Source organism: Esox lucius, chromosome 25 (genome assembly GCF_011004845.1).
Source record: "Esox lucius isolate fEsoLuc1 chromosome 25, fEsoLuc1.pri, whole genome shotgun sequence".
NCBI classification, from domain to species: domain Eukaryota; kingdom Metazoa; phylum Chordata; class Actinopteri; order Esociformes; family Esocidae; genus Esox; species Esox lucius.
In genome coordinates, this window is record NC_047593.1 from 8,991,770 (window position 1) to 9,007,474 (window position 15,705).

The 15,705-nt window shown below is 51.1% G+C and overlaps 1 protein-coding gene across 1 annotated transcript; it reads left to right on the forward strand.

Annotated features, from left to right (window-relative positions):
- Positions 1 to 469: 469 nt before the first annotated feature.
- Positions 470 to 14,291, forward strand: kdm2aa (lysine (K)-specific demethylase 2Aa). The gene is given in 22 exon segments (XM_034291099.1): positions 470 to 673; positions 3,837 to 3,975; positions 4,068 to 4,146; positions 4,289 to 4,335; positions 4,428 to 4,606; positions 4,816 to 4,922; positions 5,029 to 5,122; positions 5,218 to 5,371; positions 5,455 to 5,570; positions 5,679 to 5,805; positions 7,074 to 7,303; positions 7,593 to 7,670; positions 7,910 to 7,924; positions 7,926 to 8,162; positions 8,256 to 8,390; positions 9,033 to 9,116; positions 9,648 to 9,680; positions 9,847 to 11,024; positions 11,285 to 11,448; positions 12,535 to 12,681; positions 12,920 to 13,135; positions 14,108 to 14,291. Coding segments are annotated over 22 exon segments (3,870 nt in total). The 5' UTR covers positions 470 to 544; the 3' UTR covers positions 14,290 to 14,291.
- Positions 14,292 to 15,705: the final 1,414 nt, after the last annotated feature.

Consider the following 15,705-nt stretch of genomic DNA (forward strand, 5'->3'; position numbering starts at 1 on the left):
TGAATAGGGTCTCCAGCTCGTCCGCCAACCGTATAATCTCTATGGTTACCGGTGAGGTGACACGCTGTTACTATGCAATGGACGTGTGTGTGTGTGTGTGTGCATTAAAAGTTGTCTCTCAGTAGTCACATCAGCTGGCACCAAACATGTATGAAGGCAGAAGTGGTCCAAATTGCTCTTCTGAAGCAGGAAAAAAGCTATCTATTATGAATGGGAGGAGATTTCTGCTGGTGGTCTGTCACAGTCTCAGGGGAGACTGTATATTTTTACTTTGCCTGTACTGCCAGTGGATGTGATGAATAAAAACTGTGGGGGATGGGTCAGGGGCATTCGTGCCTGTGATGGGAGGCGCTGGTGAGTGCGCTCTGCTGGAAGAGATGGTGTTACCTGAGTGGTTGGCCGGCCATGCGAGTAGAGGGGGTGGGGGGGGGGTGTAGGAGAGGCGCGCAGTGGGTGGGAGGGGATACTGCAGGGGTGAAGGAATGAAAGCGCATGATGGACCGCAGGCCTCTCTTTCTCTCTGACAAGAGAGAGCGAACGGAGGATGGAGACCGGGCGGGAGGCTGTTCCGCCGCGCGCCGGGGTTGGCAGCGCGCGGGAAGAGCGGAGGAGGGAGACGCACGCCGGCGGGATGAAGCGGTGGATGGGGAGGGAAGCCGCGGTGACACTGCAGGTGCGAGGTGCGTAACGTCTTCGGGCTCCTTCCCACAGGGTTGGTTCCCGAAGGCGCTGTAGGAGTGAGGGGACGCGTTGACCGAGCAAGGAGACGTGGAGCAGACGAACTAGCGGATTGCTGCAGTGGTAACCGCCCCTAGTCGCGCTTGTTCCGGCTCTGTCTCGACCCCCCCATCTCTCTGCGACCGCCTGCAAAAACAAAAACCCCCGGCCCGTGCGACTGGAGAATACCTGCCCGTTACCCACGCTGGTCGTACTGTTGTTGTGGTTGGACTTCATCGTTTTCCTTCCGCGGGTGGCCAGGAGACTCCAGACGTGGTCCAGCCGGGGCGGCCAGTCTGTCTGCCGCTTCCCGGCCGAGAAGGCGTCAATGCGGGTCCCGCCGTGTCCTTGCACCGCGCCCTCCGCTCGTCTCGCCAGCCCGTCGCTTTCCGTAGCGCCCCTCGTCAGGCGGGCAGACAGGGCTGGGTGCCGGTGTGCTCGGGGCCGGCCGGTGTGTTCACGCGGTCTCCGTCAAAGGTCGCCGAGGGACGGTCACGCGTCTCCCAACGACTCCAGCCGCTGTGCGCCGGCGCTCAAAAGGAGGACACCGTGCAGGGGGCAGGGCGTCATTTGGGACGCAGGCGCTGTCAAGCTGTGCTGGGCAGCGGCCCAATAAAGCGCGGCGTAGACTGGCGCAACCGCTCACCGCAGTGCCCCGCGTTTCACCCGCCCGACGAGGACGGCTGTCAATCTGGCGCGCGGGCGGGGGATGGATCTTCCCTCTCCGGCGAGTCGTTCTGTCTTTTCCGAAGGGCTGGGCTGCCCCGGAGCCAGGGAGGATTGCCGCGGCCGGCTGTCTAGATGGGCGGGGGGATATTCGAGGTAGGGCGTGTGTTGCCGGCTGCGTCTTGTCTCATTGATTTCTGCGCCGCAGAGCTGTGGAGTGTCACCAGCTTGCGACCGGCTGGAGGCCGTTTTGACGTTGTAGGTTCTTTTGTTTTTCGTGTGTGTGTGTGTGTGTGTGTGTGTGTGTGTCTGCCTGTCTCCCTGCAGCTTCAGGCTGAGGCAGTTTAGAGGTTGCTTGTGAGACGGGCAGGGAGGGCTCCTCAGCCGTCTCTCATTGTTATCGCAGAGCTCTGGGCTGCTGTCTCCCCTCCCTGGGTCAGCTGGTGCATCGCTATGGCAACCCCGGTCCACTTGGCAACGTGAGGGAGACTTAAGCTCGTAGACGTGTTGTGCACAGGATGAGGTGATGAATGCGTATTGACGTGACTGCTTCACTCCGTCTCCATCTGGTCGTACTTGGATTGGCTAGCCTTTTCTCTGTGTTGTATTCCACCTTCATTTCTTGAAGACAAAAAACAAGCGATGTCCTTTTGAAAAAGCATGGTAAGTTTGAATGGAGGCGGCGGGGCAAATCAGAGTGGGTGAGGAATGGATTGTCGTGAGGGCTTTATTTATAACTCTGCTTGTATTTTTGCGGGTGGACTTTGGGATGGTGGATCAGTGGCGTGACCATATCCCCCTCTATTTACACCCTCCTCCACAAGGGTTGTGTAGGACCAAGTCCCATTTGATTTGAAGGCGTTCTGAAAAAAACATTTCTTTTTAAAAAATTACCTATTGAAGCCATCGGTCGCCGATCCTTCATCCGAGCGAAGACGTTTAGGCTTGAAACGTTTCATTTGACGTGGAAGTCGAGCCTGAGTTCTCCCAGCGTGAGCAGTCGGAGTAGCGCCTCTGTCAGTGGTGCCTCACGCCTTTGGTTGACAGATGGCTGGGGTGGAGAAGTAGAGTGGTTTTGGGTAACCAGCCCGTGTTGAGTGGGCTAGTTGGGGAGAGGCAAACAGAGGTAGGTGGATGGATTTTTTCATCTGTCCTGCTCAAGGGTGCTGGGCAAAGAAATGCTCTAATAAACATGTCCCTCACCCTGTGAGTCTGTAGCTTTCTCATAGTATCTATTTACTCTATTTCTATAACCTTCTCGTTACCCTCATCACTATGAGGTAAGGAGGTTATAGAAAGGCCTGTGTGTGGAAGGGAATGCCATGTGAGAGATGTTTGATAACAAATACCTTGGTGTGGATATAGACACTCAAACATTTAGGCCCTATAAAATGTGGTCTATTCTTTTGCTTGATTCCTTAAGAAGAAATGTTCTTATTTTATTATCTTCTCCTGGCATAGCCAAAAGAGAACTGTCTGCCCCGGAGTCTGGCGGCTATAGGTTTCTATTCAAGCGTTTTTGCTCTGTTTGTTGTTGCTTGCTCTTTGGGGTTTCAGGCGGGGTATCTGTCAAAGTGCTTTGTGACAACTGATGTAAAAAGGTCAAATTGATTTATTTTCCCAGTTTGTTTTACATTTCTGACTCATTTTCAACTGAAAAACATCAACGTTGAATGTTCTTAGTCCACAACAACGTTTAAACCACCCCAGGAGACCACTTTTTGAGGTCTAGGGGGAAATACTTTTGTGTGGTTACTCATTAATTCAAGTTTGCACCTATCAAACGTTGATGTTTAGCTTTGTTTTTATAGCATGGATTTTTTTAGTACTGGATTGATGGAAGTAAACATGATACAAATCTGACAAGTTAAAATTAATCATGGTTTTCGGGAAAGCCTTTATTTACAAGAAGACTGCTGTCTTGGGCATAATCAGTAACTGCAGCGCAAATTAGTAGTTGCATGCACAAACAAAGCAGGCATTCTCGTTCTCACTCAGATGATTTGAGGAGATATTCATCACTGATACATTCTAGTCATGTTTTATAGTGTATGTGCATTTAGCTTTTAGCTGATTTCCTATTATGTTCAATAAAAAAAGTTTTTATTTTAATGTCTGGGTCCTGCAAGCCTGTCTGTGTTTTCAGAAAAGCAGATTTTATAGGTTCTAGTCTTGGAAAAACAGCAGGCTTTTTATAGGAGGGAGTGGGTTGTTGTGTGTGAACTTTGTTAGCACAGCCAACATCCACTGTCTTAAAGTAGCAAGTTACCCTAAACAACCTAAGAGAAGGGCTATGGCACCTTTATATTCCATAAATAGCCTACCGTAAATACCCTAAACACTGCACTGCTGCAGAACTTGTGGAGTTTAATCTGCTTGCTCCCACTAATCCTTTTCCTTCTTCCACATCTTTTCCTTTTTTCTCCTCTCTTCCCTCCTCCTGCTTTCTCCAGCGGTCGGGCACGCGGCGGCGCTACCATGACGATGGTATCTCGGATGACGAGATTGAGGGCAGAAGGACCTTTGACCTGGAGGAGAAGTTGAGGAGCGAGAGGTTCACCTCAGACAGGGTCAAACGGATGGAGGGCAAAGGTCGGTGTGGGGGGTGACTAAATCGGTGTCATTTAATTGTGTATGTTCAAGACCTTGACCACAAGTTGATTGCTTATTGTATGTTATTCCAGACCTCACGTTTGAGTACATCCAGAGAGGTGGACTGAGGGACCCCATTATTTTTGAGAAGCCAGATGGACTGGGCATCAAGTACGTCCCTTTTTACCACTCTACAGCGCACTGCATTCTCTCTAGGGCAATCAGGATGACTGAAATTCTATTTGTTAGTGAGCCTCTGCAGATTACTGTGTAACGGTTGTTTCTGGTTGATTGGTTTGTTCGTTCTGGACAGGATGCCAGATCCGGACTTCAGTGTCAATGACGTCAAGATATTCGTCGGTAAGTTGTCGTCGAACCCCCCCAATTTCTCTACCCCCCCCCCCCCTCCCTTTACATGCTGACCCCCATCTCTCCCTCGTCTTTACCTCCAGGGAGCAGGCGTATGATCGATGTGATGGACGTGAGCACTCAGAAAGGCATCGAGATGTCCATGGCCCAGTGGAGACGTTACTACGAGACGCCGCCCTCCCAGAGGGACAAGCTCTACAACGTCATCAGCCTGGAGTTCAGCCACACCAAGCTGGAGAACCTGGTCCAAAGGCCCACGTCGGTCAGTCAAGATGCACACGCATGCACACACACACGCATACAAACACACACACTCATCCTCCTTAAAACATCATTCTAATAGCCCTATTCCTTGTTGGACCGACCCAATGTCCCCCACGAGGCCACGTCTTCTTTCTACTGTCCTTGTGGGTTAGTAATGAGTGTGTGTGGATCTCCCCAAACCCCCACCTGTGTATTGCGTCCGGTCAGGTGGACATCATCGACTGGGTGGACAACATGTGGCCGCGCCACCTGAAAGAGAGACAGAGGGACTCCACCAACTCCATCACCGACATGCAGTATCCCAAAGTCCAAAAGTAAGGCTGGTGTCGGTGTCCTGAACGGTTCCCTTTTCCCTAAGTAGGGCGTGTCAGCACGCGTGCACACCTGAATAATGGGGCGTTTTCCTTTGCTCGCATCCAGGTACTGTCTGATGAGCGTTCAAGGCTGCTACACGGACTTCCACATCGACTTTGGGGGCTCTTCCGTCTGGTATCACATACTGCGTGGAGGCAAGGTGAGACGCCGGTCCTATGGCCTCGGCCCATCCCGGCTCTGGCCTCCACTTGAGACTCGAATAAGAGAGTGACACGACGTCTTGCTTCCTGTCAGGTGTTCTGGCTGATCCCGCCCACACCTCAGAACCTGGAGCTGTACGAGGACTGGGTGTTGTCGGGGAAACAGGGAGACATCTTCCTCGGGGACAAGGCCCAGGACTGTCAGAGGATAGAGCTGAAGCAGGGCTATACCTTTATGATCCCCTCTGGTACACACACGCACAGATTTTCAACTGTTTCTAAGTTTGTTTGAACCAACTTTTAGTCAGAACTTCTTCTCATTTGCTTTCAGGTTGGATCCATGCTGTCTATACCCCAGTGGACACCCTGGTCTTCGGCGGGAACTTCCTTCACAGTTTTAACATCCCCATGCAGCTCAACATCTGCAGCATTGAGGACCGAACACGAGTGGGTCACAACTCTTCGCTTTTAAATGTTGTACACCCACTTCTAATGTACGCACTTGAACTTACTTAAATGGTAAATAACTGACATTTGAGTCTGTGGTCTCTGCAGGTGCCAGCTAAGTTCCGCTATCCATTCTACTACGAGATGTGCTGGTATGTGCTGGAGAGGTACCTGTTCAGCCTGACCAACACCTCCTATCTCACGCCAGAGTTCCAGAAACACTCCCTGGGCATCGGTAAGCACAGAGATTGGAACAGAAGATTGAGATGGCAGCCTTGGCAATGGTGTGAGTTGTCTTTAAAAAAAATAAAAATAACGCTTGGCTTTCAATCTCCGCCCATGGCCGAACGGTTGCTATTCTGAAACCAGGGAGAGGACGGTCCGTTCTGTCCTTGAGCAAGACAGGTAAACCAAAATGCTCCCAAGTTATTGCTGATAATGAGTGTTCTCAGTCATACTCTCTTGGTTAAACCCTGTTAAAAAATGTAATACATTAAAATTAGGCTCAGTGTACATCCAGTGATTTTGAAAATGAGTCCCTGTTCGTATCCACCATTCTATATAAATCAGTATACCAACTTGGTCTCACTTTCAATCTACTAGTAAGAACAGAACAGATGCTAAAAAAAAAGCGTTTTAAATTTAAATTGTTAAATAATGTCTCGCAGGACATTTTTCTGTGTTAAAGTATGTACAGTACCAAAGTATAATCTACTTGTTAAAGCATCACTGCAAAACTGAAATTCTGTTAATACAAAAATAATTAGCTGATTAAGTCTGTGGAGTTAAAACTGTTTCTTTTAAAACAAACCATAAAATCTACCAGTTTCATTCAAGCCCAAGACCCTCCTGAAACACCATGGTAAATTGGAGGATTGTATTGCAAAATGATACCCTTAGAAATGATAATACTGGGAAAGTCAGGCTAATTTGTGGACAGTGGGGGGGGATTTTAAATTAACTACTGACTGAACAATGGATGGTTAGAGGGGTTATTTTCGGTTTTTATCTAGTGGGATGGGTGGGTGTCCTCATCCGACCGGTTCTCATCGTCCTCATCTTCCTCGTCAACGTCCTCCATCTCCTCGTCCTCGCCGTCCAGCTCCCGGACGGCGAGGTTTTGATGCGAGTGGTCAGTTTTCAAGGGAAAAGAACAGAGGAAAGCAAGAAAAAAAGTGTGAAGACCACTGATCATATTAATTGCATGATTCCAAGTTGAATCATAATTTTACAGAAACAATTTGTGAACAAATGGTCTGTGGACAATGTCCTTTCACAGGCACATCTTGTTTTCATGCCACCTTTTTATCAAAAAAAGATTCCCAGTTCAGCATGACTGTAGATTGAAGCGTGTTGGTTCTCTCATTAGGTGACAGACAGTCACTGTCATCAGCATTGTGCTGTCAGTAGCCAGCCCAGGAGCTTATTATGCTTTTAAGACCACACAAGATTTATAACTTGTACATTTCCTGCATTAAATTATGGACCCCCCCCCCCCGCCAGGTTTGAAGAGGGAGCCCACCACCAGCGAGTCAGTCAACGGCCACACCAGGGCAGAGGAAGAGGACGACGAAGAGGAGGCTCCACTGTCTCGAGGCCCCAAGGTTCACCTGACGCCCTTTGAGCTGGAGGGGTTGTGGAACCTGTTGGGGAAGCTCGAGTCTCTGCCCTCGCCGAAGAAATGTGTACCGGCCGGGATCCACAACGCCCCCGCCCTGCTGCACGACATGAGGGTGAGTGCTGGCATGCAGGTGACCCCTACTTCAGTAGTCCGTCGTGTTATTGTTGTACCATGATTAGTCCGAAATACGTTTCAGTCCGTAAATGTTTCATTTGAAACAAGAAAGGCACCTAACACTAGGGTTGTAATGTTTCGTCTAAATCTGAAATGTAAATGCATGCGAGTGCCTGAGAACAGAGAGATTGTAAATGTAGGCCTTGTTGGTTTGTTTCTCAACGTGTTAATCGGACTCCTCCGGTGTCCCTCCCATTCGTCCAACCTCCTCTCGTCTGCTCCGCCAGGCCCTACTGAAGGACCACGCCAACGACATCCCCAAACTGTCCTACACCGGGAAGCCCATCGTCAAATGGCCCAAGAGGGTGAGACGGTCACACACACACACACACGAACCAGAACACACTCTGGCTCATGCCATGTTAAGAGGCACAGCTCATAGCTCGACTTCGACACAAGCTCGAACCCTTCAAACGAGCGCTCCTAAACCAACGTGTCGTTGTGAGTCCACGGAGGGGTGGTTTCCCGGACGCGCATGTCGTCAAATCAGACCACTAGGATGAAGATGTAAACCGTCTTAACCGGTACCTCTTTTCCCATCCAGCCGTCGTGGTACCAGCCCCCCCCCTCCTCCGCCCCCAGCGGCTCGTCCCAAGCTGGCCACCACGGTGGTGACCCCGCGGCCCCAGAAGCCCGCCTCGTCCATGTCGGTGCTGCGGCGGCGCCGGGTCCGGTGCAAGCGCTGCGAGGCGTGCGTCAGGACCGAGTGCGGGGACTGTAACTTCTGCCGGGACATGAAGAAGTTCGGCGGGCCGGGGAAGCTCAAACAGACATGCGTGCTCCGCCAGTGCCTAGCGGTGAGGGTCGGGTGTGTGTGTGTGTGTGTGTCGGGCGTCGGGGTGTGTGTGTTGGGGTGTGTGGGTATTAACTTGTCTCCCCCCTCCATCCAGCCGGGCCTGCCCCTGTCAGCAGTGTGTGAGATCTGTGGAGAAGGCAACCAGGAGGCTGGAGAGGGGCCCGTCTTCGCCCTAACCCTGATGGAATGTTCCAACTGTGCCGAAATAGCCCACCCCGCCTGCCTCAGGGTAATCACACACCGCTGGCTCTACAGATGACCCCCAGCTCGAGTTCATTTTGCAGTGTGTTATTTTAGGAGACGCTCTGATCGTAAAAGCGTCGACGTCGCCCCGATCCTCCATAGGAATCAAAACCACAACTCTGACTTAGTGAGCACCAGGCTCTACAAACTAATCCACGCTCATACCGAAGAAGCTTTAAACCAGAGCATTGTGCCACCAGGGTTGTGGGTTTGATTCCCATGAATGAATGCAATTAGTCTTGAATTAAATGGCTTACTGTACTTCAGGGCTGTTTTGTTATGGTTTTGCCGGGCCAAAACACTCCTGGTTTTCATTCTTTCCGTCCAACACGGGAATGATTCAGAGCTGGGGGGAATGATTCAGAGCTGGGGGGGATGATTCAGAGCTGGGGGGGATGATTCAGAGCTGGGGGGGATGATTCAGAGCTGGGGGGGATGATTCAGAGCTGGGGGGGATGATTCAGAGCTGGGGGGGATGATTCAGAGCTGGGGGGGATGATTCAGAGCTGGGGGGGATGATTCAGAGCTGGGGGAATAGGTGATTGTAGGAAGTGTTTAGGCCCTCCAGGACTGGGGGTAACTAGCCCTGCTGTACATGCCTAGTCTCTCACTCTGCCTGTGTCTCTAGGTGACAGGGGACGGTGTGGTGAATAAAGATCTGCCCAGCTGCTGGGAGTGTCCTAAGTGTGTTCTTGGAATCGTCAGCTCCGAGGTAGACACTTCTCCTGTATACACACACACACACAACTGTCCGCTCCACTGTCAGAGTCCTTCCACGCTACATCATCATTACATGCCCCTCACTGCTTTGAGCGGCAGAGGGGAAGGGTCTCAACAAATGAAGGGGGGCGGCTTTGTGTGCTGGTCCGATGCCTAACCCTTAACCTTTGCTTTTGGGCTGATATCCCCCATTGACTTGACAAGTCATTTCCAGTACTTCATCTAGGTTGTAATAGTCATCAAACTGCCAGTCCTGACCATCAGGCAGTCCAGGGTGACTCAAGCCACTGCTCCAAGTAATGGAGAGGATTTTTCATATATTTAACCCAGGTCTCTACAGCATGCATTTCTGAGACCACGTGTGAGGAGAGGAACGTCTTTGTGGCCCATACATGCTGTAGTTTAGAGGAAGGGCCTGTAATGTCTGTGGGCAGCCTCTGTTTTCAGTGCAGCAGAAATGTTGGAGGTGTTTTACCTGTAAAAAGATTTTGGCTTCTGATGTTTCTCTCTTCTGTAATTCCAGGTGAAAGTGGACAAGAATAAGATGCTGCATGCGGTAAGACTGGCACACTGAAACCCATTCAAACCAACAGGATTTAATCCTTTATCAGTTATTCAAACCAACAGGATTTAATCCTTTATCAGTTATTCAAACCAACAGGAGAGCATTTAATCCTTTATCAGTTGTTTTTTAGTTGTTCCACTCCTGTTTCTCCTTCCAGAAACGCAAGTCTTCATCGTCCCTAGACGGTCGCATTGCAAAAAGCTACCGTCGTCATGGTCACAGCCGAGACGACGACGACGATGACGACTCTGGCAGCAACGATGATGACGATGATGAAAGCTCCAGGGTTGGAGGCGGCGTGGGGAGGAAGATGTCCCGACCCCATCCACGTGGCAGTGGCTCCGCCTCCAGGAGAGGCTATGGGTCTGGGAGGCGGGGCATGTGGAGAGGCTCCTCCCACAGAGGAGGAGGGACAAGCCGGGGGGTTGGGCTGACCTCCCTGAAGATGAGGCGGGGAATGGGGCGAGGGGACCGAGAGGGGGGACGCAGGGAGAGGGGTGGGAGGGTACGCCTCCGGGGCGGTAACAGAATGCAGAGACGCCGGGATGAGTCGGAAGACGACGACGACGATGATGACGACGACGACGAAGACGATGACGACGATGACAGCGAGGAAGACCAGCAGCATCACCGGCGCCACAAAGACCAGCGCCACCGGCGCAAGCGGAGGAGAACGGAGGACGAGGAAGATGACGAAGATGAAGACGACGACGAAGACAGCTCGGCCCGGGAGCTGGACGGCGAGGACGAGGAGATGGAGGACGTTGACGAGGAAGATGAGGACGATGAGAACCGGTCGGATGAGGACACCGAGCCTCCTGTCCTGCTGGTGTCTGACCTCAATGACGACCTCTTAAACGGTTCGTACCTGACTGTGACCCTCCAGCGCCCCCCCAGGGCTAAACGCCTCCCCGGCTCCATCGTGCCCAAGCTAGAGGCCGCCATGTCCCCCAGAGCCCACGGGCCTGGCTACGTCCAGCGCAAAACCCTCGGCAAGACGCGGCACAAAAATGGCGCGGTCGCCGCCGGCAACGGCCTGGCTCAGCCCGCGAAGAATCCGGTCGGCCGGCCCCCTCGTCACCGCGGCAGCAACCCCCACGGGGGCACGGCCGACAGGGAGAGGGAAACGGCCTCCTCTTCGTCAGACTCGTCTGCCTCGCCCGCCCCTCCGGCCCACTCCTCCCAGTCTCCTTCCTCGCTCCTGTCGCTGCCCTCCTTCAAGGACGCGGGGAATGAGAAAGTGGGCGAGAAGGAGGTGTGGGTGGCGGTGTTCCGATACCTGAGCAGAGCGGAGTTGGCCGGCTGTATGACCGTCTGCAAGGCCTGGTACAAATGGTGAGTGGCCCAACCGCCTGTCGCGTCTGTTCATCCCCTTTCTCAGCAGGTGCGTCATTGCTACACCGATGGACTTTCAAGTTTGACCGCGCTTTTGTGTGTTTGCAACGACACTGTACCGTTTCTGGTGTTTTATGTCCTAGCCGGGGGTCGTGGTCCCAGCCACTGCCTCGTCGCTCCTGTCAGTGAGGCATAAAATGCCTGAAAGTGTGTATTGCGACTGTGTTGACTTTTGACGTGACGAGCCGTTCCGTCTCCAGGAGCTGTGACAAGCGTCTGTGGAGCAGTGTGGACGTGTCACGGCGTCCCTGTCTCAGCACCCAGGCCCTGCAGGGCATCATCAAACGCCAGCCCACCTCCCTGGACCTCTCCTGGACCCCCGTGTCCAAGAAACAGATCACACTGCTCACACACCGTCTGCCAGGTAGGAACCTATCCTAACTCTAAACTCAACTCACTAGTCTGTAGGACTAAACAACTACACATCGACTCAACCCACTAGTCTGTAGGACTAAACAGCTGCACGTCCACTCAACCCACTAGCCTGTGGGACTAAACAGCTGCACGTCCACTCAACCCACTAGTCTGTAGGACTAAACAGCTGCACGTCCACTCAACCCACTAGTCTGTAGGACTAAACAGCTGCACGTCCACTCAACCCACTAGTCTGTAGGACTAAACAGCCACAAATCCATGGCGTCTATAGAGAGTCTCCAACCCCCTCGAACTGTTCCATATTTTGTGGAGGATTGGATTGGCTGGGCACTCGAGGACACTTACATTTTCATGGTTGAGTGTTTGCTTTAAGTCACACCACCCAGCAGAGGGAACCGACAGAAAATACTGCATTGATTTGGACCTCATGTACAGGTGGAGGCTACTTAACTCGGTGTGTGATTGATGTTACTAGTGGTTGGCGACTTAATTATTTCAGTTTTATATTCATAAAATATAATTATTTTACAATGACAAAAAAACCTTTGCCTCAAGTGTTGAGTGTGGCTTGTTGGTGTGTAGAAAGAAAGTGCATGAAACGTGTGAAATGTTGAGGCACCGTTAAAAAGTTTCAATATTCACTGTAGATAAAACAGTAAACACACTATGCCACAATGACCCCTCTCTCCCGTCAATGACCCCTCTCTCCCGTCAATGACCCCTCTCTCCCGTCAATGACCCCTCTCTCCCGTCAATGACCCCTCTCTCCCGTCAATGACCCCTCTCTCCCGTCAATGACCCCTCTCTCCCGTCAATGACCCCTCTCTCCCGTCAATGACCCCTCTCTCCCGTCAATGACCCCTCTCTCCCGTCAATGACCCCTCTCTCCCGTCAATGACCCCTCTCTCCCGTCAATGACCCCTCTCTCCCGTCAATGACCCCTCTCTCCCGTCAATGACCCCTCTCTCCCGTCAATGACCCCTCTCTCCCGTCAATGACCCCTCTCTCCCGTCAATGACCCCTCTCTCCCGTCAATGACCCCTCTCTCCCGTCAATGACCCCTCTCTCCCGTCAGGCCTGAAGGAGTTAAAGATGATTGGCTGCTCCTGGTGCTCCTTGTCAGCCCTGTCCACCCCAAGCCTGCCGTGCCTCCGTTCCCTGGACCTGCGCTGGGCAGAGGGGGTCAAAGACTCCCAGATCAGGGACCTTATCACACCTCCAGGTGAGTGGAGCCACAATGACGGCGGTCTATTCAGATAAAGACATGATGCAAGGAGTCAAAGGATTGGAGATTCACTCAATGCCTTTACATGTTTGAGCCAATCGGGCGTGAGTAGGTTAGGTTAGTGGTTAGATTCGAGTGTTTCGGGGTGACGGTTAAGCGTTTGTATTGAACCGCGTGTCATACATCTGGCTCTGGTGCGTTTAACACCCGGTACGTCGTCGACCCTTCCCCTCAGGCTCCGACAGTCGGTCGCGGTTACGTGGCTGCACGGTGCTTCGCCTGGCCGGCCTGGACATCAGCGACTCCACCCTGAGGCTGATCCTGAGACACATGCCCCTCTTAGAGAGCCTGGACCTGGCCCACTGCAAAGACCTCACCGACCAGTCCGTGTGCCTGCTCACCTCAGCCGGGACGCACACCCGCAATACGCTCACAGAGATCATCCTCGCAGGTACGTGCACGACAAGTTTTGTTCGTGGTGGTAGGCCTACACAGAGCGCACCAGAAATTAATCAGTTTCAGCGGTAAAATTAGGGTGAATTTAGCATTTATTAGATGGCGAGAGCTGAAGTTTGTGTGAACAGTGATGCAGAGTTGGCTACGTTTCTACTTGACAAGCAGGTTACGTCACCTCATTTAGCCAGTTGGCTAGATAGTCAAGGAAAGATTAGTGCCAGTTACTAGATTGACGATGACAGAGAAACAATTATTAGATGTAGAAAAGCAATCGATGGTCTTGTTTATTTGTATGAGCGCAAATCCGTTTTAGGAAGGTTTCTCCAGTCGGCCCAGACGGAAGGCTAACGTTAGTTAGCTAAGTAATGATTCCTTTTGCTGCTGGAAAATCGTGTTATAATCTGGTGTTCTATGCAAAAGACAAAAACACTAGCATGCATTTGACCAAACCTAATACATAAGCGACTATTGCTTGGAAGAAGCAATTACTTAGCATTTTAGCTAGATTCAGCCTTGTGCAAACTGGTCAAAATGCTGATATTGTTCCAGATTCCGATTGGGGTTTCATGTTCCATAGAAAGCCCTCAACGAGTCTCAGAAACGCAATACATACAGTCCCGATGACGTTTTGATTGGTTTGGCTGTTTACTTCGTTTATTCTGTGTTCCGAAGTTATGGAACGGACCCATCAACTTCGACCCCATCCAAAACGAATGTGTGTGTTCATTGCTCCAGCATCGACAGTTGCAGTTTACACTGTATCAGACCAGTCAGTATGCTCTTAGTAATGATAGTGTCAGATCCTAATGGAGTTATAAAACCCATATTCAACTTATTGTGGATAGGTGGCGTAAACTAAAGAAGACCAGTAAAATCACCACTAGTCATGATTTTCCATGAGTTGGTATCCTTGTGTATAGCAGTTAGACGCTCACTCTTATTCCCCAAATTCTGATCCCCCACCCAGGTTGTAACAAGCTGACAGACACCTGCCTGGCCTACCTAAAGAGGGCCCCCAGCCTGGAGCTGCTTGACCTGCGGGGCTGTAAGGCCGTGACACGGCGGGCCTGCGAGGCCTTCATCTCCGACCTCTCTCACTGCGCCCTGTTCTGCATGATGGAGGAGAAACTCATACAAAGGATATCCTAAAACAAGAACCCCACCCCCGCTCCTCGCTCAGACCCCAATACAGACGCTCTACCCCAGGGGGCTGGGGGGCATGTGGAGACCGACCAGGCAGGACGTTGCTGTGGACCCCCCTCCCCTGAAACTGAGAGGAAGCGCTCCAACTGGAAACCCCAGGAACGGAGAAAAGGCGGTATTTTCTCACCGCCCTCCCAGACTGAAAGGGGAGATAGGAGGCTGATGTTAAGGTTAAACGGGGGCTAGCAACGCACCACTGGGGTGTTAACCGTCGGTTCCATGAAGACCTCCTGGGAAAGGACTAGCAGGTAGGTCTGCTGTGCCCCAACATTTCCTGGCCACAGATTTCTGCTAATTTCCAAACGATTCCACGTGTTTCGCGACCCCGCATTTGGGTTGTTCTGTCTTGTCCAAAACACACGTGGCCTCTGGCCGCTAAATGGAAACGTGCGTGCGTTCATGAGTGAAAGAGGTTGAGTGAAACGGTCTCAAGGTTGTTGAGACATCAAGCATTACCACCCCCGAGTAAATCAGGTTTCCCGTTCCAGAGGGTGGGGTTTCATAAACCCCACCCTATGCCCAATGTAGTGCCCCTATGCCCAATGTAGTGCCCCTAGCGCTTTTGTCAAACACAAGGCACCCTGTAGAGAGTAGTGCCAGTTGAGACTCCGGCCCAGTGTTAAGGACTTGACTGCCCATACATCTGTGGATTTCATGAACAACTGAATAGTTGTAACTTTGAGGCACAGGAGAGGTGACAATGATCAAATGCACTTAGGAGTTTAGATAAGTGCCATCCCTTTTTTATAAGATCCCTTGGTTTTCAGCTCTCATCCTCAGAAATGCATTTCCCTCATCTGTTGAAAACATGCTGCTGTCAATCTTATTGGATGAAACTGTACCATGTCATTATTTGTATCCCCCATTTAGTACACCGCTCTGGTCAAAAATAGTGTACTAAACAAGGAATAGGGTGCAATTTGGGGTGCATGCATTCTCTTTAACAAACTCAATCACTACCACCAGCAAGCGCAGGTCTTGAAACTTCCTAGTCGTTCCTTTTAAATAAACTGATTTGAAAGAATGTGTTCTGTCATTTAACCGCCCCCTCCTGTTTTTTCCTAGACTGGTGTTTTGTCTTTTAATTTTAAAGATTTGATTGTCTTCTCGTTGCCTTTTACACTGTTTAGTTTTGTTCTTCCTCCGCACAAATGTTATGTGTTGAACCGGAGGACGAGTCCCAAATGGAAGCCTGTTGTGCACTATATAGACCTTTTCTAGGGTATTAGGGTGCCATTTGAGATATTTCTCTTGGAGAATTGTTCCTGGTGCCCTACTGCAGCTGCTCAGTAGGATTGTACATGCTGTAGTATTGCATTTAAGGATATTATTTTCTGAAAATAACTTGTTTTCTGTTCATTT